The 25,169-nt window shown below is 44.4% G+C and overlaps 1 protein-coding gene across 3 annotated transcripts in view; it reads left to right on the plus strand.

Moving 5' to 3' along the window:
• The window catches only part of LOC135911243 (DNA-binding protein RFX2-like), a 166,541-nt gene that overhangs the window by 1,339 nt on the left and 140,033 nt on the right, over positions 1-25,169 (plus strand). For all 3 annotated transcript variants that reach the window (XM_065443434.2, XM_065443435.2, XM_065443437.2), the window contains exon 2: positions 14,434-14,623. In XM_065443434.2, the coding sequence (XP_065299506.1) occupies positions 14,465-14,623 (159 nt within the window). In that variant the 5' untranslated portion in view covers positions 14,434-14,464. The remainder of the gene's footprint in view (positions 1-14,433; positions 14,624-25,169) is intronic.

A 25,169-nucleotide genomic window follows, 5' to 3' on the forward strand; every position in this document is an offset into this window, starting at 1 on the left:
TTCACGCAAAATAAAACCTGTTCACCTTTATTTTAGGCCCACGGACAGTATGCAGTCGCACTAAAAAATAACAGTGAAATATTATTTGAGATAGAAATTAATGTATTAAGTGACTAATTAGTAATATCATAAGAAGCCAACAAATAGTCTTTCTGAAACGCTTGCAACAGAAACTTCTCTCCAGTGTATCAAACACATTGCAATGGGCCTGGCATTAAGCCAACCACGCATAAATCCTAAATGATACACTGTGCTTTCTGGGTTATTAGCAACCTTTCAGTCTGCTGAAATGGTGTCGGATGGGCCATGTCCCACGCAAAAATTACCAGAGGTGTGCGAATATTCGAATCGAATAGTCTCCTGTTTCATTCGGTCTTCAAATCAAATAGTCACTATTCGTAAATGCGAATGTTTTTCGAATACCTTTTGAATGTTTCAGAACCTCAACTGTGCCCAGTTAAACAGAAAATTGCAACAAATGTATGGTCAACTTTCACCCCCATGTGCAAAGTATAGAAATAAAACACGAGAACTTCAGAGCAAGAGGCTATGTTGCCTAAGTAGCCATACTTCGAATAGTCCTGTGCATAAAAAAACTGCTTATTTGCTCCTAATGCTTCATCTGGACTTTTAATAAACAACTTCGTAACGTAATATGTAATGACATAAACTTCTAACTTTAGCAATACTAGGACGTGAACATTGTTTTATATTAATTGTGATAAAGGCTGTTCATTATCCGAAAACACTTAATATTCTATATTCGATTTGCTACGGGCACTATTCGATTCATATTTGATTCAGTCTCAAAAATCACTATGCGCACTCTCCTAAGAATAACTGATCAGTAGAAGTAGTGTTTAGTCTGATTCCTGCGCAGTCTTTGGTGGTTCCTAATGATGTTACCAGTGGGAATTAAACAATAACCCAGCTAGACTTTTGAATGGTTTCCTTTCTGGTGCAGCACGAAATTGTCTCCTCGTCAGTGTTTTATTTCATAGTGCTCACCAGCATTATGCCCACTCGTGCTTTTGACCTGGCATAGGATTGCATTTTCGAATTCAGCATACGTAACGAAAAGATCAGCACTTACGTGCCATACGAAGCATCACATGTTAGAAAACTGAAATACTGTATGGCATGTTTGTGAAGGGGCAGCCACTCTTGTTTTCCTCTCATGAAAAATAATTACTGTTCCGTGTGGGATGGCCCTTCATTGGTGGTGCCATTGTGTGTGTTATGGATTGCCACTTGCTTCACAATAAAAGAGCGGATGGTCACAGTAAGGCATTTTGACCTTCCAACTTACATGGAACATGTTCACTGGAAAACTTAGCACAACATTTGGGCACCGGCACAACAGGCGCGGACAAATGCCGGTGTCAACTTTTATTTCTCTACACAAACCACCGATTTATAAGCTTGTTCAAGTACATGCTTAACGCCACTTCTTCATATGAAAGAGTGAAGGCATATCAGCAAGGACTACTGCGTGTGTTATGCTGTGTATATTATATAAGTATTAAAAATGCTTTAAGCTTGACCTTGGGCAGCAAGTTGATGCCATGCTTATACAGATAATAGAAAGCTCATTAATAAAAAGTTTGCAAAGCCAACCGAGTCTTGCTACTGTGCTGTAGTTTTTGTTGATATAGCTTCATGCCTTCATATGAACAAGCGACATGATGCGTGTGCTTGAAAGAGCTTATAAATTGGTTGTTTGTGCCAAGAAATAACCAGTTGGTAGTAGCATTTGTCCTTTTCTGTTCCCTGTGGCCGTGTGCAAATTTTTGTGCACTAAGTCTTCCAGTCAACATGATGGACTAACATGATAGCCCAACATTTGGTCTTTTCAAAGTACCGTTTTTTTTTTCCTTTAGCGCGAACAGAATTTAAGGAAGTCTCTTATAGCTTATATCACAAATATACTCATTGAGCTGGATTACACGAAGAGTGCCCCATATGTAGCTATGTGGCTGAGGTGGTGGTGTGGAGCAGAGGTAGAGCATCGGGCCTCTAACCTGAAGGTTGTAAGTTTGAATTCTCCTTCATTACACTACATCTTCAGGCTTGCAGTGACGCCTGATACCGGCAAAAAAATGCTGAGAGCCAGGGGGGCTATACTAGTCCAGGTGCAACTAAATGAGGAAGGCCCTCTAAGCTTGAACAAAGACACTCCTTCACTGGAACAGGAATTGGCCTCCCTGGTGCTGTATTTGACCACTACCTCCCTCATTACTTTCACACTTGACCCATGGCCCTCAGTCACCCTGTGGCTGCGGAGCACCTGACCAAAGCAGAGGTCAGAGAGAGAGAGAGAGGAATACAGGAAGGTGGGGATGTTAACCAGTCAATAGTCTGGTTGGCTACCCTACGCTGGAGGATGGGAGAAGGGGAAGAGAAAGAAGGGAGAGAGAAGGTGTAAATACATGTACGGAAAGCACTTGAGTTAAAGCCGCTCGCTCAAACCAGAGGCCAGACCTGCAATATGGCAGAAGGTGCTAAGAATCTCTGGACCCGGACAGGCCGCCACTGGATACTGAACCTGGTGACATTCAACACACGAACCCTTGCGAGTGAAGCTAGCTTAGCAGGACTCTTTGAGGAACTATCAGGCATTGCATGGGATATTCGCCTTAGTGAGGTTAGAAGAACTGGAAAGGCTTATACAGTGTTGGCTAACCGTCACGTCCTCTGCTACAGAGGGCTTCCAGATAAGAGACAATATGGGATAGGATTCCTAATCCATAAAGACAACGGGCAACATCTACAATTTCTTCAGCATTAGTCTGAGGGTAGCAGTAGTCATAATAAAGCTGAATAGGAGGTATAGAATAAAGGTAGTGCAAGCCTACCCTCCAGCCTCCAGTCACGAAGATGAAGAAATAGAACAGTTTTATGTAGACGTTGAATTAGCGATGAGAAAAGTGCAAACTCGGTATACTGTAGTAATGGGCGACTTCAATGCAAAAGTGGGAGAGAAAGCAGGCTGGTGAACAAGGAATTGGCCACTAAGCATCAACGCTAGAACGCTAGAAGAGATATGTTCGTTGAATTCGCGGAATGTAATAAGCTCGAAATAATGAATACCTTCTTCAGGAAGTTTTGGAACAAAAAGTGGACCTGGGAAAGCCCTAATGATGAAACAAGCATAGTGCAGCATGTATAAGTGTTAGGTAGGGTAAAGTGCAGTGATCTTAGGTTAGTGAGGTTTAGGATTTCCCTCAATATGAACAGAGAAAGAGTAAAATTGGTCAAGAAGAAACAGGTCAACCCAGAGGCAGTAAGGGTAACCTAAACCTAAACCAGACAAATTCAGGCTGGTACTTCCAAACAAATATGCAACCTTAGAACAAAGAGATAAAGATGACATAGAGGTAATGAAGGAAACCGTAACTAAGCTGGTTTCAGAGGCAGCAATTGAAGTGGAGAGCAAAGCACCAAGGCAACCAGTAGGCAAGCTCTCCCAAGTAACAAAGGACCTAACAAACAAACGACAAAGAATGAAAGTGTCCAACTCGAGAGATAAGATAAAATTCACAGGAACTGTCAAAACTGATCAACAAGGGGAAAATAAGTGATATTCGAAACCACAACGGGAGAAAGACTGAAGAAGCTGTAAAAAATGGATGCAGCCTGAAATCAGTGAGAAGGGAACTTGGCATAGAACAAACCAAGATGTATGCACTGAAACATAAGCAGGGTAATATCATCAGCAATCTTGAAAGTACAGTAAAAGCAGTGGAAGAATACTATACTGACCTGTACAGTACCCAGAGGAGTCAGGATACCTCCATTAGAAACAGTAAAGAACAGGTTACACAGGCTCCTTCTGTAACTGACGATGAAGTTAGAAGGGCCTTGCAAGGCATGAATTGGGGAAAAACAAAAGGAGAAGATGGAATAACAGTCAGTTTAATGAAAGATGGAGAAGATATCATGCTTGAAAAGCTTCTAGCGACTGTCTGTCCGTCACTATACGTTGACCCCGCTTCGCGAAAATCCAGTTTGCCTCGCCGTGGGGGCCATTGCCCCCTGCTCTTACTTGAAATCTAGGTGGCTGCCCAACTGGGCCCCCCATTACAGCCACTCGAAAAACCTGCTTGTACTTTAGGATAAAGCCAGTCGACTCTCCGTTCTCAACCTGTCAAAACGTGTATTACTCGCTTCTGCTAAACCGAGCTCCCAACAAGGTTGCGGCCCTTTATACGCAGTGTCGCACGACTTCAAGTGTTCCAGAAAAACAAAAGAATGCCAACATTACACTGATCCACAACAAAGGGAGATGTTATAGGATTGAACAGTAATAGGCCCATTAGCTTACTTACAGTATTGTGTAAAATATTCACCAAGATAATAACCAATAGAATAAGGGTGACACTGGACTTCAGTCAACCAAGGGAACAGGCAGGCTTCAGGAAGGTATAATGTACAGTGGATCACATCCATGTCATCAATCAGGTAATCGAGAATAAGCTCCTCCATGTCATCAATCAGGTAATTCAGTAATTGAGAAATCTGCAGAGTACAATCAACCGCTCTATATGGTTTTCATAGATTATGAAAAGGCATTTGATTCAGTACAGATACTTGCAGTCATAGAGACATTATGTAATGAAGGAGTACAGGAGGGGATATGTGGATGTCTTGAGAAATACCTACAAAGATTCCATAGCTACCTTGGTTCTCCTCAAGAAAATTAGCAAGATACATATAAAGAAAGGGGTCAGACAAGGAGACACAATCTCTCCAGTGCTTTTCGCTGCATGCTTGGAAGAAGTATTCAAGCTATTCAACTGGGAAGGCTTAGGAGTGAGGATCAACGGCAAATATCTCAGCAACCTTAGATTTGCAGATGACATTGTCCTTCTCAGCAACACTGGGGATGAATTACAATAATTGATTGAGGACCTTGACAGATGAAGTATAAGAGTGAGGTTGAAGATTATTATGCAGAAGACAAAGATAATGATCAGTAGCCTAGCAAGGGAACAAGAGTTCAAGATTGCTAGTCAGCCTATACAGTCTCTGAAAGAATATGTTTAGGTCAATTATTAAGTTGCTCTGATCATGAGAAAGAAGTTTACAGAAGAATAAAGGTGGGTTGGAGTGTTATATGGCAGGCATTGTCAGATCCTGACTGGGAGTTTACCATTATTTCATTTATTTCATTTATTCAACCTTAAGGGCCCGAAGGCTTTACGTAAGGGTGTTACATTACATTACACATCAAAGTTTCACAGCTTCATAAGAAAGTAACATACAGTGCACATTGATCAATAGGTACAAAAAAGACAAAACTTACAAAAAAGAAGAAAAAGGAAGATATAAACAGTACCAGCGAGGCGATAAATAAATATTAATAAGACAAGTGTGGTATTCAGGTGGTTACGTTAGCATCATCAAAATCGTTTAGTTTCTTGTGAAATGTTTTGCGCTCACTGCACGAACAATATTATCTGGCAGTGCATTCTAAAGTGTTAAGGCATGGGGGTAGAATGAGCCGCCCATCCCCATCATCCGGCACTTTATCACCGTCAAGGAGCGAGTATGAGATAAACAGGATGATGTTCTGAATGGGGCGTATTTAAGAGGGCGTGTCCTGACTGGGTGAAGTAAAAGAAAGCGTGAAGAAGGAAAAAGTGAGAAGTTACATGCCATGAAGTAAGCACTGGAAGAGACGAAGTTTGTTTTAAGGTGGTTACAACTGATATGGGGGGGGGGGGTCATGAATATTGTGATGTAATGAAGCAAGCAGCATGGTTTTGTACAGCTTCTAAGTCATCAGTGAGATAAGCTTGCGAGGGATGCCGGATGGATGATGCGTACTCAAGTTTGTGTTGCACATATGTTAAATATGCTAGGTTTTTTATTTCGGACGATGTGGGTTTTAAGTTACATTGGAAATACCCTAGTGTGCGTGAAGCTTCACACCAAATTGTTTGAATGTGTTTCACCCATGAAAGTGATGGTGTCCTATGAACTCCTAGATAATTGTAAGTACATGTGTGGTCAATAAAATATTATCAATAAATAAATTATCACTAAAAAGAAAGGTGTGCAGTCAATGCATTCTACTGGTGCTAACATATGGGGCAGAAACCTGGAGGTTGACAGAGAAGCTCGAGAACGAGTTAAGGACTGCGCAAAGAGCGATGGAACGAAAAATGTTAGGTGTAGCATTAAGAGACAGGAAGAGACCCGCGTGGATCAGAGAGCAAACAGGGATAGCGATTTCTAATCGTCATTAAAGGGCCCCTGAAACGGTTAGGACAAGTTTTGTAGATGCGTAGGGTACAGCTAAAGTTAATCACTTGCAGCACAATTTGTATGAAGTGTCTCATATTAAGAGAGCTACGGACGCTTACAAGTTACCCTCCTCTTTAATCATGCATTTTCTCCTCAACTCATTCACCTAGTGATCGAAGCTAAGTTTTGCCTTCACTGGCTCTGTGTCATGATGGAATGTTGTGTCGTCGACTTCTGGTTCTCTAGGAGCGAGCACATGAAGCCTCTCCAAACTCTCCGCCAGCTGTTTGGCAGTCGACCCCAAGCAAGAGCTATCGAAGCAGCGTGCGTTGCGAGCATTCAGTTGCAGCGCCCAATGTGCTTGGTGTTTCGTTAACCACAAGCAAGATGGGCATTTTGACGGATGACTGGAGGCATAAACTCAAGCTCATGAAGGAACTTTAGCATAGACGTACGTGAGCGGCCTGATCAGTCTGCACGGCCCAGCCACCTGTTATAGCAGAGCTTAACCAGCCAAACAAAGCACTAATATTACTCTAACCAAGTGTAGAACATTTTAAACATTTACAAAACAATGTGTTAATGATTACACTCCTGTGAAAAATTTAGACCAGCAGCAAAGAATACATTTCGTTACTGCTACTGTGCGTGGTTGAGCTCTGTGCCACCAGGTGGCTGCACCATGCAGACCACTCACATTTGCACTTCTGTTCATCCCGTGAAACGGCACGGCCAAATGGCCAGGCCCTGTCCCCTTGCGCTTGCGTTTACCCGAATACCGTACTCGCGAAACGCTATTGCGGTAGTAACCCTCCAGTGTAAAGTGACGGCGGCAAACATGCAAAGCCTGGCGCCGATCGGATAGCACCAGTCTGATGCGCTGCAGCCAGTCCGCTCGTCTGCTGCCTTGTAGAGGGACACGATGTCGCAGCTTGAAATATTTCCAGTCGCTAAGTTTGCAGCCCACAATGCAAGAAGGGCAAATCATGGTTCTAGCGAAAAGGCTAACACCTATTCTGACCACGGAGCTCTCGTCAAAATAGGGCACATTGTTACACATACAATGCTTGCTGCGTACCAAAAGTGCTTACGTGCAGTGAGAAATTCTTCTTGTGCATTCTCTTTCTATTACTTTCTTTTTATAGAAACAAATTAACTAACATTCCAACTAATACGAACAACATTTGTTCACCATAAACTTAGAGAAATTATGGATGACGTGCCCTGGGCAGCCAATCGGATAGCTCGCCCTACTAACGTCATATGGATAAACGACGTCAAATGGGTGGGGGCGGCTCAAAATTCAGCCGAGCCATGAGCTGCGATTGGCAGCGATGTACATTTTTAAAACCTTATAATAAATTACACGCTTTACGCGGATCACTTGGATGCGTCTATTAATGATCAGGAGGACCTACTCTAACGACTTGGTATGTTTGTACAAAATCGTCAAACTCGTTTCAGGGTCTCTTTAAGAGAAAGAAATGGAGTTGGGCAGGTCATGTAATGCACTGGTTAGATAACCAGTGGACCATTAGGTTTACATAATGGGTGCCAAGAGAAGGGAAGCGCAGTCGAGAGAGAGAGAGCAAATGATAAAAGAAAGGTAGGGAGGTTAACCAGGATTGTGCCTAGTTGGCTACCCTACATTCGGGAAAGGGAAAAGGGGACGGAAAGATTAAAAGAAGAGAAAGTTCACTGGGGATATCGTTTGGTCACTCAGTCCGGATTACGGACTCTGACTCAATCTGGTAGCTTTCCAATATTGCAGCAGCGCTTTTGTGGCCTTTTGTAGCTACGATATGAGAGGCCATGGTCCCAAGATCTTGTTCAAGGTGAACGGTTTTCTATCTAACTGATTGAGAGCAGTGTAGAGGTCATGTCTTTCAGTTTCAAAAGATGGGCAGTAGCACAGTAGATGTTCGATAGCTTCCTCGACACCGCAGGCATTGCACTGGGCGCTATCATCCATTCCAATCAAAAACGTATATGCATTGGTGAATGCAACGCCCAAGCGCAAGTGGCACAGCATTGTTTCCTGATTATGTGGAAGCCCTCGTAACAGCCGCAGTTGCATAGATGGAGTGAGGGAATGCAATCGATGTTGGGTGAATTCAGGTGTGTGCCACTTGTCCAATGTCATACGGTGCGCTAGCTTGCTTAAGTGTTGGGTTGCGTCAGTCTGCGATAAAGGTACAGAAACGAGGGTCGCTCTTTTGTGTGGTTTCCTAGCAGCTTCGTCAGCGAGGTCGTTGCCAGAGATACCGCAATGGCCAGGCAGCCACTGAAACACGGCGCCATGTCCTTTCGCGATCATATGATGCTGCATTTCTCGTATCTCCAACACGAGTTGTTCACAGGAGCCGCGACGATGAAATGACAGAAGACATTGTAAGGCCGCCTTCGAGTCGCAGAATATTGCCCACCGATTAGTTGGTTGGTGGTTAATGTAATCAACGGCACCTCAGAGGGCAACAAGCTCCGAACCGGTCGATGTTGTCAAGTGAGAAATCTTGTATCGGATGCTTAGTGATCATGATGGTATAAAGGTACAGAACCACTGCGCTGGTGGAGCTGGTCCGAGTGGAAGAGCCATCCGTATATATGTGGACTTGGTCAAAGTAGAAAGTGTGCAAACAATCCAGAGCTGCTTGCTTCAAGGCCAAGGTAGGCAGGTCGGTCATCTTTCTTATCCCTGGAACAGTAAGATGCACTTGAGGTTGTTTTAAACACCACAAAGCTGAGGTTGAACGTGCTGAGGGTGTGAAGCCCGATGGTAGGGAGTCATGATGGATGCTGACCTCATTGGAAAAGGACGTCTGTGGTCATCAGTCTGGCAGGCAGGCAAGAGAGCTTGATTGCATCCATAAAACATGGCGATCATGGGCCCCAGGCGTGTCGGTGCTAACGTAAGTCGTGATCGGACGGCCTTGAGCCACTGTAATGGTTCCTACTGTTGAGGCGCTCCGCGGAAGGCCTAGGTAAACACGTAGTGCCTGTGCTTGCACGCTCTGAAGTTCTCGAAGATTTGACTTGCATGTTTTAGCAAGCACGGAAGAGCTATAGCGTAGGAATCTGATGAAAAGTGCTCGATATAACTGTAGCATGGAGCCCACTGACAATACCGATGTTTTGCTGGCGATGAGCTTGAAGACGTGAACAATAGATGTGAACTTCTTCAAGTGGGCACCCTGAGGGCTCCAAGAGAGATCCCGGTCAACAATGACACCCAAAAACCAATGATTTCTCTCGTAGGAAATAGGCTAGCCATTGGTGCATGCGATAACGGGATAACGAGACATCGCTTATCGCGTAAAAGTGACTAACGCACATTTTTCTGTTAAGATGGTAAGGCATTGTGTGTGAAGATAGTCAGATGCCTGTGTTGCTGCTTTCTGTAGCCTTGCGTGAACCTGCAGGCAAGTGACCGCTGATGTCCAGATGCAGATGTCGTCGTCGTAGATTGAGATACTCACTGTTTCCAGTAGGGATTCGGCAAGCCCAAGAAACGCGAAGTTGAAAAGAACAAGGCTTAGAACACCGCCTTGGGGAATGCCTCAGCATGTGTAGTGGTCGGTAGTCTGACCATACGACTGTACGAAGCGCAGTCGAGGACAACAGAAAACTAGGTGGGGTGATGAAATTTGGAAATTCGCAGGCACAAGTTGGAATTAGTTGGTGCAGGACAGGGGTAATTGGAGATCGCAGGGAGAGGCCTTCATCCTGCAGTGGACATAAAAATAAGCTGATGATGATGATGACGCGAGGAAGCAGTTATGCATTTTGATTTCCCGTATAGGTTATATATGCTGGAATTCAAAATGCACAAACTGAAAATTAACAAATTTCACTAATCAACACTTCAATGAATTATTTGGTGCACATAGTATTGCAATACGTGAGTTTCAGCCAGTGATATCACAAGGCACATTTATTTAGAACGAATTTTAAAACTAGCACCAGTTTTGATATCAGTGCTGTCAAAATTGTGGTAAAATTGCACCGTTGTTCCACATACTTATTAAACAAAACAACTTTCCATGCATTGAAGCTCAAACATTACTGTAACACCTATGTATTCGTCGCAAACCTTGGGAACACGTTTCTTGGAAACTGGTGTCATCCTCAAAATTTGTTTCAAGGGTATATGATTTTTGAAGTCACCGGCTAGAATTCTTAAATGACAATGTGATAAAAAGTAACTTGTTTTGAGCTTAATTAGCAAAACTGCTAACTAGTCAAATGCTTTATTAAGATTTCTTGTGCAAATGATGTCCAGCTCTAAAAGTAATCTAGTACAGGAAGTTTAATTTTGTTAATTGGTATGGGTAACCGTTAAAAATTCTGCTAATCATAAGAGAAGCCAACCCCTAAAACATATTCATAATGCCATGGGTTATGACAGTTGTCCCTCCTGTGTTACTGTGAAGATGCGAGTCTTTATTTCCACAAAAGCAGGAGGAATAGAACTGTGAAAAATTGGCTTAGGTTATTATGTTTGTTGCAAGGAGGCATAAAAGTACTAACAACTGGATGACACTGGAAAGAAATGAGCGCAAACTTTTCAGTTCAAATTTATTGTGAAAATGATGTGATTTATACAGGTTACCAGAAAGTATTATGGCAAGAAGGCCAGATAAGTAAAACGAGTGCTCAAATCTGCAAAACCTAAACAAAATATTTTTGAGATGGGAAGAAAATAAAATTAGTAACGGGCAGAATATCAAGTACTATGCACTAACCATTGACATTTGTATTCAAAAAGGAACTACTTAGTATTTTCAAATGTTCAAAACTAATGAAATATTGTGCAACAACAAAATGTTAGAGTCTAGTTCCAGTTCTCTCTCTGCTAACCAAAGCATCCCAAATTATCGGAAGTTAGATGGAAAAAGTTTTCGAAGTAATGCAGGAAGAAAATAAATGCGGCAAACTTTGTTTTTGGTTTAATGACAGAAGTCTACTGCAAGCTGTGATTTTTGCTTGTAGTCTGTTATTTAGTGTATTTAGCAGTCTAGTCACGTAACAGATTTATCTATTGCCCTATAACTTGTGATATTTTCCTTGGAAATGACTGTCTACATTTGTCTATGGCAGGCAAGCACTTTTGCAGCTTCTTTTTTGCTTTTTCCACAACTTCAGACTTTTTTTCTAGAACTATTTATTTAGTGTTTCTGGAAAGCTAGTCATACAGCAGTGATTCTTTCTTGGAAAACTTGTTGGCAACCAGGTTCTAAAGTTGTGGAAAGGTTATTGGTGCAGTTTTCTTTAAATATATGGCAATTAGTGATCTTGTGTTCAGAACCGATCCTTTGTTCTTGATAATTAGCTGTCTATTTTATACTATCGAGGACAGACGTAGTAGCTGTTTACACCGAAATAGGTATTCCTGTTGTAAATACATGTGTCTGCATTTGACTATCTGATATTTGATTCAGTAGTTGATGCTTACTATATCTATTTGATTTGTATTTGAACATGGATATTCGCGTGCCTTTAATAAAATACAAGTAAAGCTAGAACTGATAGTGAAAAAAAAAATTATTGCGGTGTTTTCTTTAGGTGGCCTTCTACCTGTACTGCTAATATAACCTGTACAGATCACAGCATTTTCACAATAAACCTCAGTACAAAAGGTAGCACTCATTCTGTTTGGTGTCATCGTGTTGTTGCAGGAACTGTGCTTGTGCACAAGAAAGCATAGTCATGCTTTCCTTTGCATTTTGAGTAAGCCATGTTTTGTTCTTTTGAGGTCATCACGCACGTAAAGAGTTTAAATGAAATGTAGCAGCGGTCTTTGTTTCTTTTTACTATTTGTAGGGGTGTGTGAATATTCGAAACTTTCAAATACGAATACAATATTGTCCTTCGATTTGATTATTAAGAGGAATAATCAGTGTTAGGAAATTGGACTATTTTATTGCGATAGCAATTATATGGGGACTCCAGGCGCATTTCTGCCGTCGGCATCACTGTGAGGTTCTGTATAAGGTCCGAGGGTGATAAAGTCGTCGCTGTGTGCTGTACATATGAGTGAGTTTGTAGGAGAGTAGGGGGGGGGGTCACATTCTACTCCAGCCGGCTCCAGCAGCCGCGCCCGCCCGGGCCACTTTACCTTGAAAGCCATCTGTGACAAAAGCGAGAGTTCACAGTGCACCGTTTTGCAGCTTTTCATAGAATTGAAGCACGGAGGTCAATTCGCTCGCTGCTGCTGCCACACTTCCTCACTCCAGCGTTTTGATAGCGAGTTTCTGCGGTCATCGAGTGAGATGTGTTGATGTTTGCTTGTGCACATGTGACACCGTGCTTGTTCATTTAGTTAGTAAGTGAATGTTTGCAAGTTTATACAGCTCATAAAACTATTATTCTTATATCGATCGTATAGCTAGCTGTCCACTAATTTGCTGTTGCAATTGAAGCTTTGCCTTTCAGGCAAAAGTGTGAGTTTTTTCTGATACTTTTCGAATGCTTCATGTTTTATTCAACATGAAATAGTAGTTCTTATTCTTTTTTTGCCTTTTATCGTTTTTGTCAAGTTTTATACAATGTTAAGTGTAATATAATGAATGCACACATTGCCACTTCCAAGTTCTTCCAAGTTTTTGCAGACTAGTCGTGTAATTTTTGTATTTTTGAAGATGTACACACTGCCCTTTTTGCTTTGTTCTTGTACCAATAAATTTTGTATCTTACATTCCCTTTCGCCGTGTATGCTTTGTGGGGGCTACCTGGACCCCGGTCAAGCTCATTATACAGAATTTAGCTTAGTTAGCCAACCAGAACTTTCTGGTAAATAGAGTAAATTGACATTGAAAGAACCTAAATATTCAATAACTTTCATCCTGTACACAATGGACATAACACACTAGGGCATGCTGTGTCACCCATAGAGCCAGACTTTTGCGGGAAAACATTGTGATCAAACTCAATAAAATTTTTAGATGTGACATTTGGCAGTGGGAACTTTTGGTACTATGTATAGAAACGGGACCTCTGTCCTTTCATTAGATTAACTTTGACTACATTCCATTGCAACATTCTTGTTACAGTAGTGGAACTATCTGCCACAAGCTTGAAGAAAATGATTTTTTTTTTTTTCGCTCTGCCATCACGGCTGATAGGCATACAGAGATGTTAGTTGGCCCACAGGTCTGCTTTTTAAAACTTTATAACAGTGCCACAGAAGGACACGAACGAAGAAATGAGCCAACTCGCCCCACTTTCTGTTGTACTTGATATCCATGTCTGTGTATGCTCCAATGAGCCCAAAGTTTCCAAAGAAACTACTTAGTTTTTAATGCTCTTCCTGTACTTTTATTAATGCATACTTCATAATATGCAGTATAATGACAAATATTTAACATTGAGAAGGCTGTCAATTATTTGCAAACGATTTAAACAATATTCTGTATTCAATTTGATTTGCTTCTGGCACTACTATTAAATTCACATCCAATTTGGTCTCTAAAGATACTAATAGTACACCCCCTAGTTTTCTGTAAACATTAGGTGGAATGAAGTTGCAGAAATGCATTACAAGCGTGTTTTAATACTTGAGCTTGAAGGTACCTTCGTTGCTATTACAGTAGACTGGCGTCATTGGTGCTTGGAATTAAAATAGACCCATCATGCACATTTCTGGGGCATTATCCACATTTGCATAATCTTCACAAGCTGACAAAATGTGGTTGGATGTGCCACTTTCACATATATGTAAACATGACTTTAGATGTGTTGCCAATGATATCTCTCTAATTGGTTGTGCGGTGCCTCATCATTCAGGACAGACCTGTACGGTTTTCCATTATAGCTTTGTAGTGATTGAGTGGGTGACAAATTTTCCCTTTCATGAAAATTCCTCCACCTTGTGGGCTTCCGCAGAACTGTTTTGCTGCATTCATTGTCCCTGTACTTGCAGATAAATTCACCCTTGCTTTGCAGTCTGCTAGCCTCCTGGTTAGCTCAGAGGGTGCAATGATCGTGCCACAAATTCCTTGCTCCTGGGTTCGATCCCCGAACCAAGACAGATTTTTCAACTGTGAAACTTTCTTTCCGAGGAATCCACAAGGATTTGCTTTATAGTTTCAACGTACAGGTCGGGTGGACGTTAATTTTTCTTTCATGAACCTTTTTGCCACCTTGTGGGCAGAAGGAGAACTGATAGCCTTCTCTCACCCTCCGCAGACGGGAGAGAGTGGTGGCCCGAGGCGGCTTGATGGAAGCTCAGGGTTTCATCACGGAGATGCAGCCGCTGAGCTCGAGTCACGTCCAGCAGCCACAGAACTCGCCCCCGCAGGCCCAGGCAGTCGTGTCCCAGCCAGCGACCACCATGCAAGCAGCCACCACGGCGGCCTCGCAGCAGACCCAGGCAGTGGTGCGTGCAGCTTCCTCCTCTTGTGTGCTCTCGGCATCTCGCATAGACAAGAGTGCTGGGACACGCGGCTGCAAAGCAGTGCGCATTTGGACTGGCCGGTACATGTTATAGCTAAGAGGGTTTGTGGCACTTAGGCCAGGAAGAACCATGGAGGAAGGTAATAAAGATGAGGAGAGAGTGGTACGGGCATGCAGCCAGCTTTGGCAAGCGAACTCTCCATGATGCTATTCCATTTGCTTTTTACCTTGAAGTATTGGCCCAATATGTTACCTCTGAGGCCCAGCATATCGGCCGGAAATGGCTGGTCCATAGTAATTTTTAATCAATGTGCACTTGTTCACCTGCCTTGCCGTAGCTCTGCAGAACACCTGCAGTAAAACCCTACTGCACTCTCTGACGTCACGATTCCGTGTTGGGCTGATACGTTTGGCTTCAATCGTGCTGCGCAATGCCCCCTCCTTATTCTTTCCTTCCTCCGTAGGACAAATGAAACGAAACGGCCTTGGGCAAAATAAAATTTGGTTGATGGTAAGCCCGTTTGATCTGTTCTTTCCTTTCAGTCCGTCCCTTGTGCTGTTACATCCTTAGCCCATGGACTAAGGGTACGTGTGCATCTCATGCAATGAGCGCACTTTTAAACTTGTTCAGAGGTACTGATATCAAATGATACTTTAGTTTGTTGAGTGTTTTGGTTTGCTTCATGTAAGTTGTTAATCTGTCTTGTGCATGGTGAGCATACTTTCATTTTCAATCATACCCATCTGGTATAGCATGCTACACTTGTAGCCAGAAAAACCTCTCTGGGGTTCATTAGCCCTTTCGCTGTCGGACCTTTCTGACCGTAACGCCCCCCCAGTGTCAGCTTGGTTTCAGGGAACGAGCATAACAGGGAATGAACATAGCAATTTATTTTTGATTGATTGGTATACGAACAACATAGTCAATGCAATATGCCCATTTCAGTGTTCTGCAGCTGTTGTTAATAAACATCATCATCAGCCTGACTATAACATCCGTTCAACATCCGAATCTGACAATGCAAAACTCACCTCTTCCTCACATAAGACTGTCCGAGTCCGAATCCGAGCTCGGCTCGTATTCTGAATCGGAATTGAGCCACCGCTCCAATGAGCAGACGAAGGTCCGCGCGCTCAGTTATCCGAAAGTAACCGCGCGCAGAGAGGATGGGCTTTCAGTCGCCCGCACAATGGAGAGAAATGGGACGTTGCATGATCAAGAAGACAGAGGGAGATAGAAAAAGGCTAAAACAAAGTTCGAAGGGCGTTATGTTTACTGCTGCAAGTCGGAAGCGAGGGTGCGGCGAGAGAGCGAAAGCAGCAATCGAGTCACTCTTTTCGGAGAGACAACGGCGCGGCGCGTGCCTCTGAACTTGACGTGCCGTACCAGACACACGAACAGAAGAAAAATAAACACCTTCAAACCAGCGGAGATGGTAGACAACCCTTTAACCCACAACGACACGCGCACAACGCATGATACAGCGAATGCGGAACTACCGCGCCACTTAGCAAAGAGAGAGGCGCGAGTGGCATTTGCACCGTACTTTTCAATACATGTACTGACACAGGTCGAGGCGAAAATACGAACTTGTAGAAAGAGCCAACAGATGGCGTGGCCAGTCCAGGAGCACCAGCTTTGCACTCAGGCACAAAATTTTGAACGCACGATAGAGAACGTACCGGTATGTCAGTGACACTGTGGGGGGGAAGTGCGAAGATGTACCGGTACGTCCATGGCAGTGAAAGGGTTAAAGAGCTCTTGTAGCATCATCATCATCATCATCAGCCTATTTTATGTCCACTGCAGGACGAAGGCCTCACCCTGCGATCTCTAATTACCCATCCTGCGCCAACCGATTCCAACTAGCACCTGTGAATTTCCTAATTTCAGCGCTCCATCTAGTCTTCTGCCATCCTCGACTGTATTTCCCTTCTAATGGCACCCATTCTGTCACCCTAATGGTCCAACGGTTATCTAACCTGCGCATTACGTGACCTGCACAGCTCCATTTTTTTTCTCTTAACCTTTTGAGGGTCGAATTATCTTGAAAAAAACTTTCCCAAGTGGTCAAATTACTTTATTGCGGATCTTGAATGTACAAAATGTATAAAGTCGGGAATAAATAGTAAAAAATAATTAGGAACAGTATTTTGGTGTCGGCATCACTCAAAACTGCAAAATATTCAACAGTATTTCCGAGCGTGATACTCCTTGAAACACGGGTCTACGTACAGCGCCTTATCGCAGTCTGCACACCTAAAATGCGTGTCTGTTCTCTTGGAGCGAGGAGTTGTGTTGGCGCACACGACATCTCTGCGTGCGGCTGCCTTGGGCAGAGGTCTGAGGCACCCTCTCGCGTAAGCGCATTGCCGTGGAGAGCGAGAATACCTCGTGAGTGGTGGTGATAAACAAGCTAAGAGCAGTGCCAATCAAGATAGAAATCAACTTCCGCCGCCCCTGCGAGAGCGTGCCGACAAAGAGAAAAACCACGTTTCGCGCTCCTACGTTGCGTTCATGCGGCGGAACCGAAACCGCAAAAGCGCGTAGCCACTGGGAGCGAGAATACCTCGCGAACAGCGCTAATAAACAAGCTAAGAGCAGCGCCAATCAAGATAGAAATCAACTTCCACCGCCCTGCAAGAGATTGCCGACAAAGAAAAAAATGACGTTTCGCGCGCCTCCGTTGCGATCACGCGGCGAAACCGAAACCGCCAAAGGGGCGTTGCCGCAGTCTGACCGACGCGCTGAAGCTAACGATCAGTTCTGTTTATCTCCCCAAGAAGATGCCAAGAAGGTAGCACCAATTTCAAATGCATCTCGTAACTGCTAAGAGGTGGCAGCACCTCCCGGTGAGCACGCATCGTCATTATGGCGTGAAATTTCAAACAAAGGGTCGGAACCGTACCCGTGCGGCAAAGACCTTGCGGGACAGAAAACCGCCGCCGTACATGTACGGCTAAAACCTTCAAAGGGTTAATGTCAATTAGAATTACAAAAAAGCATTTGATTTAGTAGAGATAACAGCAGTCATAGAGGCATTGCGTAATCAAGGAGTACAGACCGCTTACGTAAATACCCTGGAAATATCTACAGAAATTCCACAGCCACCTTAATTCTACGCAAGAAAAGTAGGAAGATCCCTCTAAAAAAAGAGGTCAGACAAGGAGACACAATCTCCCCAATGCTATTCACTGCGTGCTTGGAAGAAGTATTCAAGCTGTTAAACTGGAAAGGTTTAGGAGTAAGGATTGGTGGCGAATACCTCAGCAACCTTCGGTTTGCCGATGACATTGTTCTATTCAGTAACAATGCGGGCAAGTTACAACAAATGATTGAGGACCTTAACAGGAAGAGTGTAAGAGTGGGGTTGAAGATTAACTTGCAGAAGACAAAGATAATGATAAATAATTGGGCAAGGGAACCAGAGTTCAAGATCGCAAGTCAGTCTCTAGAGTCTGTGAAGGAGTATGTTTACCTAGGTCAACTAATCACAGGGAACCCTGACCATGAAAAGAAAATTCACAGAATAAAAATGGGTTGGATCGCAGACATCGTGAGCTCTTTACTGGAAGCTTACCGTTATTTTTGAAAAGGAAGGTATACAATCAGTGCATTTTAGTGGTGCTGGCATATGGGGCAGACTTGGAGACTGACAAAGAAGCTTGAGAAGAAGTTAAGGACCACGCAAAGAGCGATGGAGCGAAGAATGCTAGGTATAACTTCGAGAGACAGAAAGAGAGCGGTATGAATCAGAGAGTAAATGGGTATAGACGATATTCTAATAGACATAAAGGGAAAAAAATGGTGCTGGGCAGGTCATGTAATGCGCAGACTAGATAACCGTTGGACCATTAGGGTGACCGAATGGGTACCAAGAGAAGGGAAGTGCTGTAGAGGACGGCAGAAGACTAGGTGGTGCGTCGAAATTAGGAAATTTGCATGTGCTAGTTGGAATCGGCTGGCGCAGGACAGGGGTAATAATTGGAGATTGCAGGGAGAGGCCTTCATCCTGCAGTGGACATAAAATAGGCTGATGATGATGATAATGATGAAGAGGGTAAATCTGAAGTCTTCTTAGCAATTGTTTTCCTCTTTCAAGAGTGGCTCCAAATTTGAGCAGTTTTCGTTGACTCCCGTGCTTTGAACATTGCATGAAACTTGAAACAGGCTTTGGTGAGAATAAAAAAAATGTGCTACTACTCATGCGTTGTGTCCAGCTAGGCGCTTATAAATCTAAATCCTGGGATCATTTCTGAACGCTGGCATATATGATTAGCCCCTTGCAAAAAATGGCTCTTTCTTATAAGAAACATGCCCCTTTCTAGGTTGTGCCAACTAGAGGCGCTAGTTAAAGTGTCACCGACTAAGTGCATCACTGACATTCCGCGCTGTCTTTGTCTTCAATGTCTCACAATACAGTCGTTTACAAACGGGGCACGAAGGAGGAAATAACTTTAATGTGTCCTGAGGAACCCCTCCCCACCCACTCTTGGTTTAGTGGGCGGCAGGGGTCGCGGGCCGCACCCACGTTGGGACGGGAAGCCCGTGAGCCTCCGCCCTTTCGTGAGCCCTCTGGACGGCCCGGAGCTGGGTCTGGTGGTCGTCGCTTTGCAGGGCGTCCACCCAGTCTTCTTCTTTAGTGAACACGGTGCCGCTTAACGCGGAGCATTGCCAAAGCATGTGCGCTAGCGAGCAGTAAGATTCGCCACAATCCGGACATTGCGGCTCTACTTCTGGTGAATAACGGCTCAGTCTGCCTCTCGAGGGGAACGACCCTGTCTGAAGCATTCTGAATATCGATGACTGTGGTCTAGTGAGTTTAGCGTGGGGGAGTGGGAAGGTCCTCCTCGACAGCTGATAGTGTGTTGTTATTTCGTTGAAGGTGAGCAGCGGGTCTCGGTGCTCCCCTCCCTCCCCGCCACCTTGCTCGCCACGATCGCCGCGGCGCGTGAGTCCTCGCGCACGTCCGTGCGCCAGCTCGTTGGCGTTGGGAAATTCGGGGTGCACGTCGGCCCCCATGTGGGCTGGAAACCATTTGACGAGGTGCTGACCCGCGGCTCCCTCGCTGCCGAGGACGGCCGCCGCTTCCCGGGATATCGAGCCTGAGGTGAATGCTCTTGCCGCCGCTCGCGAATCTGTGTAGACGTAAGGACGTTCGGGGTCTCTCATTGCCATGGCTATTGCCACCTGTTCGGCCACTTCGGACGTTACCCCCTTGACCGATGCTGCGTTAATTATTGTGCCATCCCAGCGTACCGAGACGGCCGCGTACCGGTCGCTGCGCCCATACTGGGCCGCGTCTACAAATGCCGCCAGGCCCGGGCAGTTGGCGGTCGATTTCAGCAGTGCTCGGGCCCTCGCCTTTCGGCGCCCCTCGTTGAATTGCGGGTGGACGTTTCTCGGAAGCGGTTCTACCTTGAAAGTGCCCCTTACCGCCGCGCTGAGCGCAATCTTGTGTGCGTTGCACTCTGCCTCGGCATTTATCCCTGCTTCTTCTAGGATGCGCCTGCCGGCCCTGGTGGTCGACAGCCGCACGACCTGTGCCTTGGTCTGCGCTTCGATGATTTCTGATAGTGAATTGTGGACCCCTAACCGGGCACGAAGAAATTACAAAGCAGAATACCTGTCCCAAATAATTACTAGAGAGCATGATCTTGCACTGCTACTTATCTGGTTGCCAAGAATGGTACTATGGGACTCAGAATAACGCCAGAAAACCTGAACACCGTCCAACATTAGGGAAAATTACATTTTGATCACCTTTATTTCTGGCCATGAAGAGTACATACGTACTAAAAAACTACAAAGAAATGTTTATTGAGTTATAAGTTAATCACTACATTAAGTATTTAATTGGTAGTTGGTCTACTGCATTATCCACAACTGAAGATTTGCTGCAGCGTGTCAACAATACTTCAGTGGATTCTGTGTTGTTTTTCGCACACAAATCAGCATTTTGAGGTACCAAACTTGACGCATTAGGCATATGTTAGGGAGGCAAAAGGCGTAGCGCATCAGAAACAGTGCCAAAGAAGAACACAGACGACACACACGCTTGGCACTAACTTTCAACAATGAGTATTTATTGAGAGATCGCAGCATACGTATATAGCCTTCTCTCGCATGCAATAGAGCATATGCTCCGAGCAACCTGATAGCGTCTCTCGCCCCAGAATGGGAAATCTGTGTTAAGGGATCATGCCAAACACACAAATTCCGCCTCTTTTCGTGGTTATGAGATGGATGGTTTGCTGATACAAGACCCACTGAAGGTGGCGATGTGATCAGCTTCAATGATGAGCCTTGTCATTTTGTTAAGGCTTTTTCCTAGGATCACAGTATCCTTAAAGAGGGGCCGGTAGGGGCCTCTTTTGCAGAGCTGCACAAGGAAACCATCGACCTGCTCTTTGTTTAGATTGCTATTGTGCTCTATAAGCCTGTCATTAAAGGGTCCCTCACCAGGCCCCATAGCAAGTTTTGGTTATACGCTGGAAGTTGTTACGTGTTCTCTAGGGAGCATCTTGCCATAAAAATTATTTTAATCGGCTCATTAATAGTCGAGATATAAATATTTCAGTGCCGTGAACCCATAATTTCAGCAGGCGGGCTCCACTGCCAAGCAAGACGCTCTCTCCACTCACCTCATCTAGCCTACGCAAGCGAAATTCCTTCCCTGCTTTCTCCCATACAGAACCTCAAGGATCGCGTTACGCATATGTCACAGGCCATGCCTTCATTTTTTATTTTTTATTCTTGCTCCTCACTTTCTTTTTTTTTTTTTGGCGCTACACACTTCCGCTAACGGTGTCACGAGCAAGCTGTTTTGTTTGCGCAGCGCACGATTTTGCTAGCTGTGCACAAGGAAACATGACTAGCAGTATAATCCATTACTACACGAATACTGAGGCAGAACAAACAGATCGCATGATCACACGTTGAAACACGGTTGAAAATGGCATAGTTTCGGTACCTGCGCATGTGACTGCACAACCGTGGAAGCAAGCAGACGAAGCGGATGTACATTCCTCTTGCTTCGGTGCGAAGTAAAACAAAAAACATGCAGATATTCTGTTCGTGTGTTTTATGAGTTCTCTAAACTTCAATTCGTCAATTCAAGCAACAGATTGCACAGTTAACGGATGTTGTCTTGAATAATTCTTGAAGTCACGTGTCACCACGAGGGATGTCGCACTGCGGACACGACTACGTAGGCACAGGGGCACAGCTAGGTCACCGTCCGGCTTGGAGCGCGGCGGCTTCAAGGAGAAGGAAAAACAGTGTTTGGTTTGAAATTTCAGATCTTTCTGCGACGCGTAGCGATGCAATACTTTGCAGACACGATCGTTATCGTGCAGTTTATGCCCTGCACTTGCCATCTCGAAATGGCCATGCCTGGTGAGGAGTCCTTTAAGGCATTGTCCGGTCTGGCAGATGTAGCGAGCTCCGCAGGTTGTAGGTATTTGGTAGACGACACGTGTTATATACACCTTACAAGCTTATTCCAGGGATTTTTTTCGCAGGTCGCCTTCTTTGTACCTACTGTTGTGGTCTTTCTATGGACTGCTTAATTTGTTAGGCGCTGGAATGTTATTGCGTTGTGCTATTTTCTTGAGTCAATGTGACAATCCATGCATGTACGTTATGACTGTTACCCTGTTCTTCTCTATTGGGGGCAAGAACTTACAAAGTCGCCATCTGTCCTTGCGTAGTATGAGGGATCACGCGGCGTGCTCCTCATAGGTTTCGCTTACAGCGCTCAGTAAAAGCACCATGCGGCAGCCCTCCTGCACATTTCTGCAAGTAATCTCAACATGGGGGAAGTTTTTTACTGTTGAAATAATAATCTTGGGCAAACTGAAAGCACAGGATCATTTACAGACCCTATCTGTTTACTGAATATGTACTGTGAAAGCCACTGCACATGATCGCCGTGATGGAGTCTCCCGAACCGGCTTCTTACGTGAAAGGTAGACAAACGGTGAGAGCAAACTATGTGAAATATGTTCTTATAGTGGGCTGTCTGTATAACCAAATGGAGCATAACAGAATTAAGCCTCAATGCAGCGATTGCATGGGTTCACAGCGACCGACTGGGCGTCTGAATGCATGTCCGTGCACAATATTTCGCTTTCGCTGCGAGTGCGTTGTTACACCGTGCCGTGAGCTTTAGGCTGCAGAATGTGAGCATTTGACAGTACACAAGCGACCATTGTTGCATGGCTGCTATCAGATCTGTTCGAAAATGATTCCGTTATAGAGACTTCGACGCCTACGGCGACTGTGATGTGCAGTCGGAACGATTCAATCTTTATTATTTGTTCTAAATTCTTGGATGTTTCAATATTATTTCTCAAGTTGCGTCACACTGAATGTTTACCGGTATTCTGCAGCGTGCGATTTCCCGCAGCTTCTGTATTATAATTCAGTCTGTTAATTCATAACACAAACATGACCATATGCCATGCTTCTTTTAATGCGCTTCTTAGCGCACCCTTTCTATTCCAGTGAACTTGCCAGTATCTAGCATCAACAAGTTCATATACCGAACTGTTATGACATTAGCCGGGCAGCGTGCGCGGGCAAGCGCCTCACTGTGCATCTTCTGCTACTCACTGAACATGGCAGTCACGGCGCCGTAGCAGAAATCTTCCTCGCGTCTGTGCTTGCTGCATACCCGAGTTGTAGCCAATGGCTGTTTGCGTTTTGCAAGCCAAGCTTCACGTGGCTTTTTGTCCTGCGGCTACGTGAGAATAAGGCTGACACCGGGCTCTGTTGCGTATGTGCGGCACTGCAGCATTGAACAGTAGCCTACAATGCTGCACGGTTCCAAAGGCCGCCGCTACCTATTATAGTGCTTTCAAATATTGTCAAGCAGACACCTAAGGCGGGAAAGCCTCACCATTTAATAACAACTGCAGTGCAGGTGGGACTTTAAACTTTTGTTTTCAGCTCACTTCGGCGCTTCCGAAGCAGCCGACACAGCCGCTGTGTCGGCTGTCGCCCGCAATATTGGAGCACACAGGCAAGGATACTTTCGATTGAAGTTGCTTCAGTAATCCTTCAGCTACCAATACGATGATGTAATTAGAGTGTCCAGATTCACAAAGGCGTTTCACTTGTTGTGTGAAGCTTACATTTATTAGATGCTGGCACGGTTTACTTAGAGCGTTGACTAAGCACATCTTTACGATGTCTCTGTTGACAAGCTTAGAGTGTGAAGGACAAAATGAGAGCAATGGTTTTTCAGCATGTGGATGATAACACCAGCATGTTTGAAGGTGATTTACAACAATCTGTAGGTCTAAAAACCGTGTGGCACCGTCACTAGGTAACTCAAAGGTATTCTCGCGCGGCCTATGACACTCTCGTATAACTCGTAGTACACTGCCACATTCCTGCTCAAGATATTGGTACTTACAATCAAGGACGAGCAGAAAATTGTCAACACATCGAAATACTTGAACTTCTGAATCTTTCAACCATTCGTCTATAGCCAGCTGTCTAATATGCCTAGATATAGAAGGCTGGGGCAAGGCAGGAACCCATGCACACTCCCATTTTTTTGCAAGTGCGGAACACCATTCCGCACAAAGGTAGATGACAAATAAAAACCTAAGAGTTCTAAAAAGTTAGTCACAGAAGTTCCTGCTTCATTTTGGAACCTCACGCCACCAAAGTCATCAATCCCAGGTTCAACGGAAATCATAAGTGCAGTCCACGGTAACGATAGTATAGGTTTTTGATGTCGATGGAAAAAGCTTTCAGTCCTTTGTTAGCATACAAGTTCACATATTCTGAAACCTGCTCAGAGTTTTTAACAAGGAATTGATCCTTAATGTCCAAAATATTCAGTTTTTCCAGCAGGAACACGGTGATACGTTTTTACCATGTGTCACTTTCGAATATAATTACCCTGATCGGGACATCTACTTTATGTGTCTTCACACTAAAAAATTTGCTACGCTGGTGTGCCGATGTGCTACGCTGATGTGCTACACCTTTTGCCTCCATCATGATATACCAACAAGCCCAATGTGCAACTTTAGTCAACTTCATATGTTGGGCTGTGGGCGCTGAGGATGTACTACGAAATTATGCAGACACAGCTAAACCTCGATTTAAAGAAGTTGAAATGTAAGGAAATTTTCAATATACCAAAGTGCTTAACTTTTTGTAACTTCTCCATAGAACACCGTAACGAAGTGTCTTTATACATATTCTTAATTTCATGAACTTTCACTGCCGCAGGTGCAGATTGTCAAATCGTTAAACTACTTTCGGCACCTCTCAAATTCTGCCCCCTATCACAGAAAGCGGTAGTCGAGGCAGGGCTGTATGAACTTCTCACTGTCATTTTCCGTACAAAGTCCAAGTGCAGTAGGATGCAATTGCACCCTGTGCACCGTATGCTGTGGGTGCGAAGCAAAGCATGCAAGGGTGAGCCAAGAAAGATGGCGACTTGACGTAAAGGGCTCGATCCCGCATTAGCAAAGGGAAAAGCAGTGAGGGAGGCAAGCGCACCTCT

Source organism: Dermacentor albipictus, chromosome 9, assembly GCF_038994185.2.
Source record: "Dermacentor albipictus isolate Rhodes 1998 colony chromosome 9, USDA_Dalb.pri_finalv2, whole genome shotgun sequence".
Classification (NCBI taxonomy): domain Eukaryota; kingdom Metazoa; phylum Arthropoda; class Arachnida; order Ixodida; family Ixodidae; genus Dermacentor; species Dermacentor albipictus.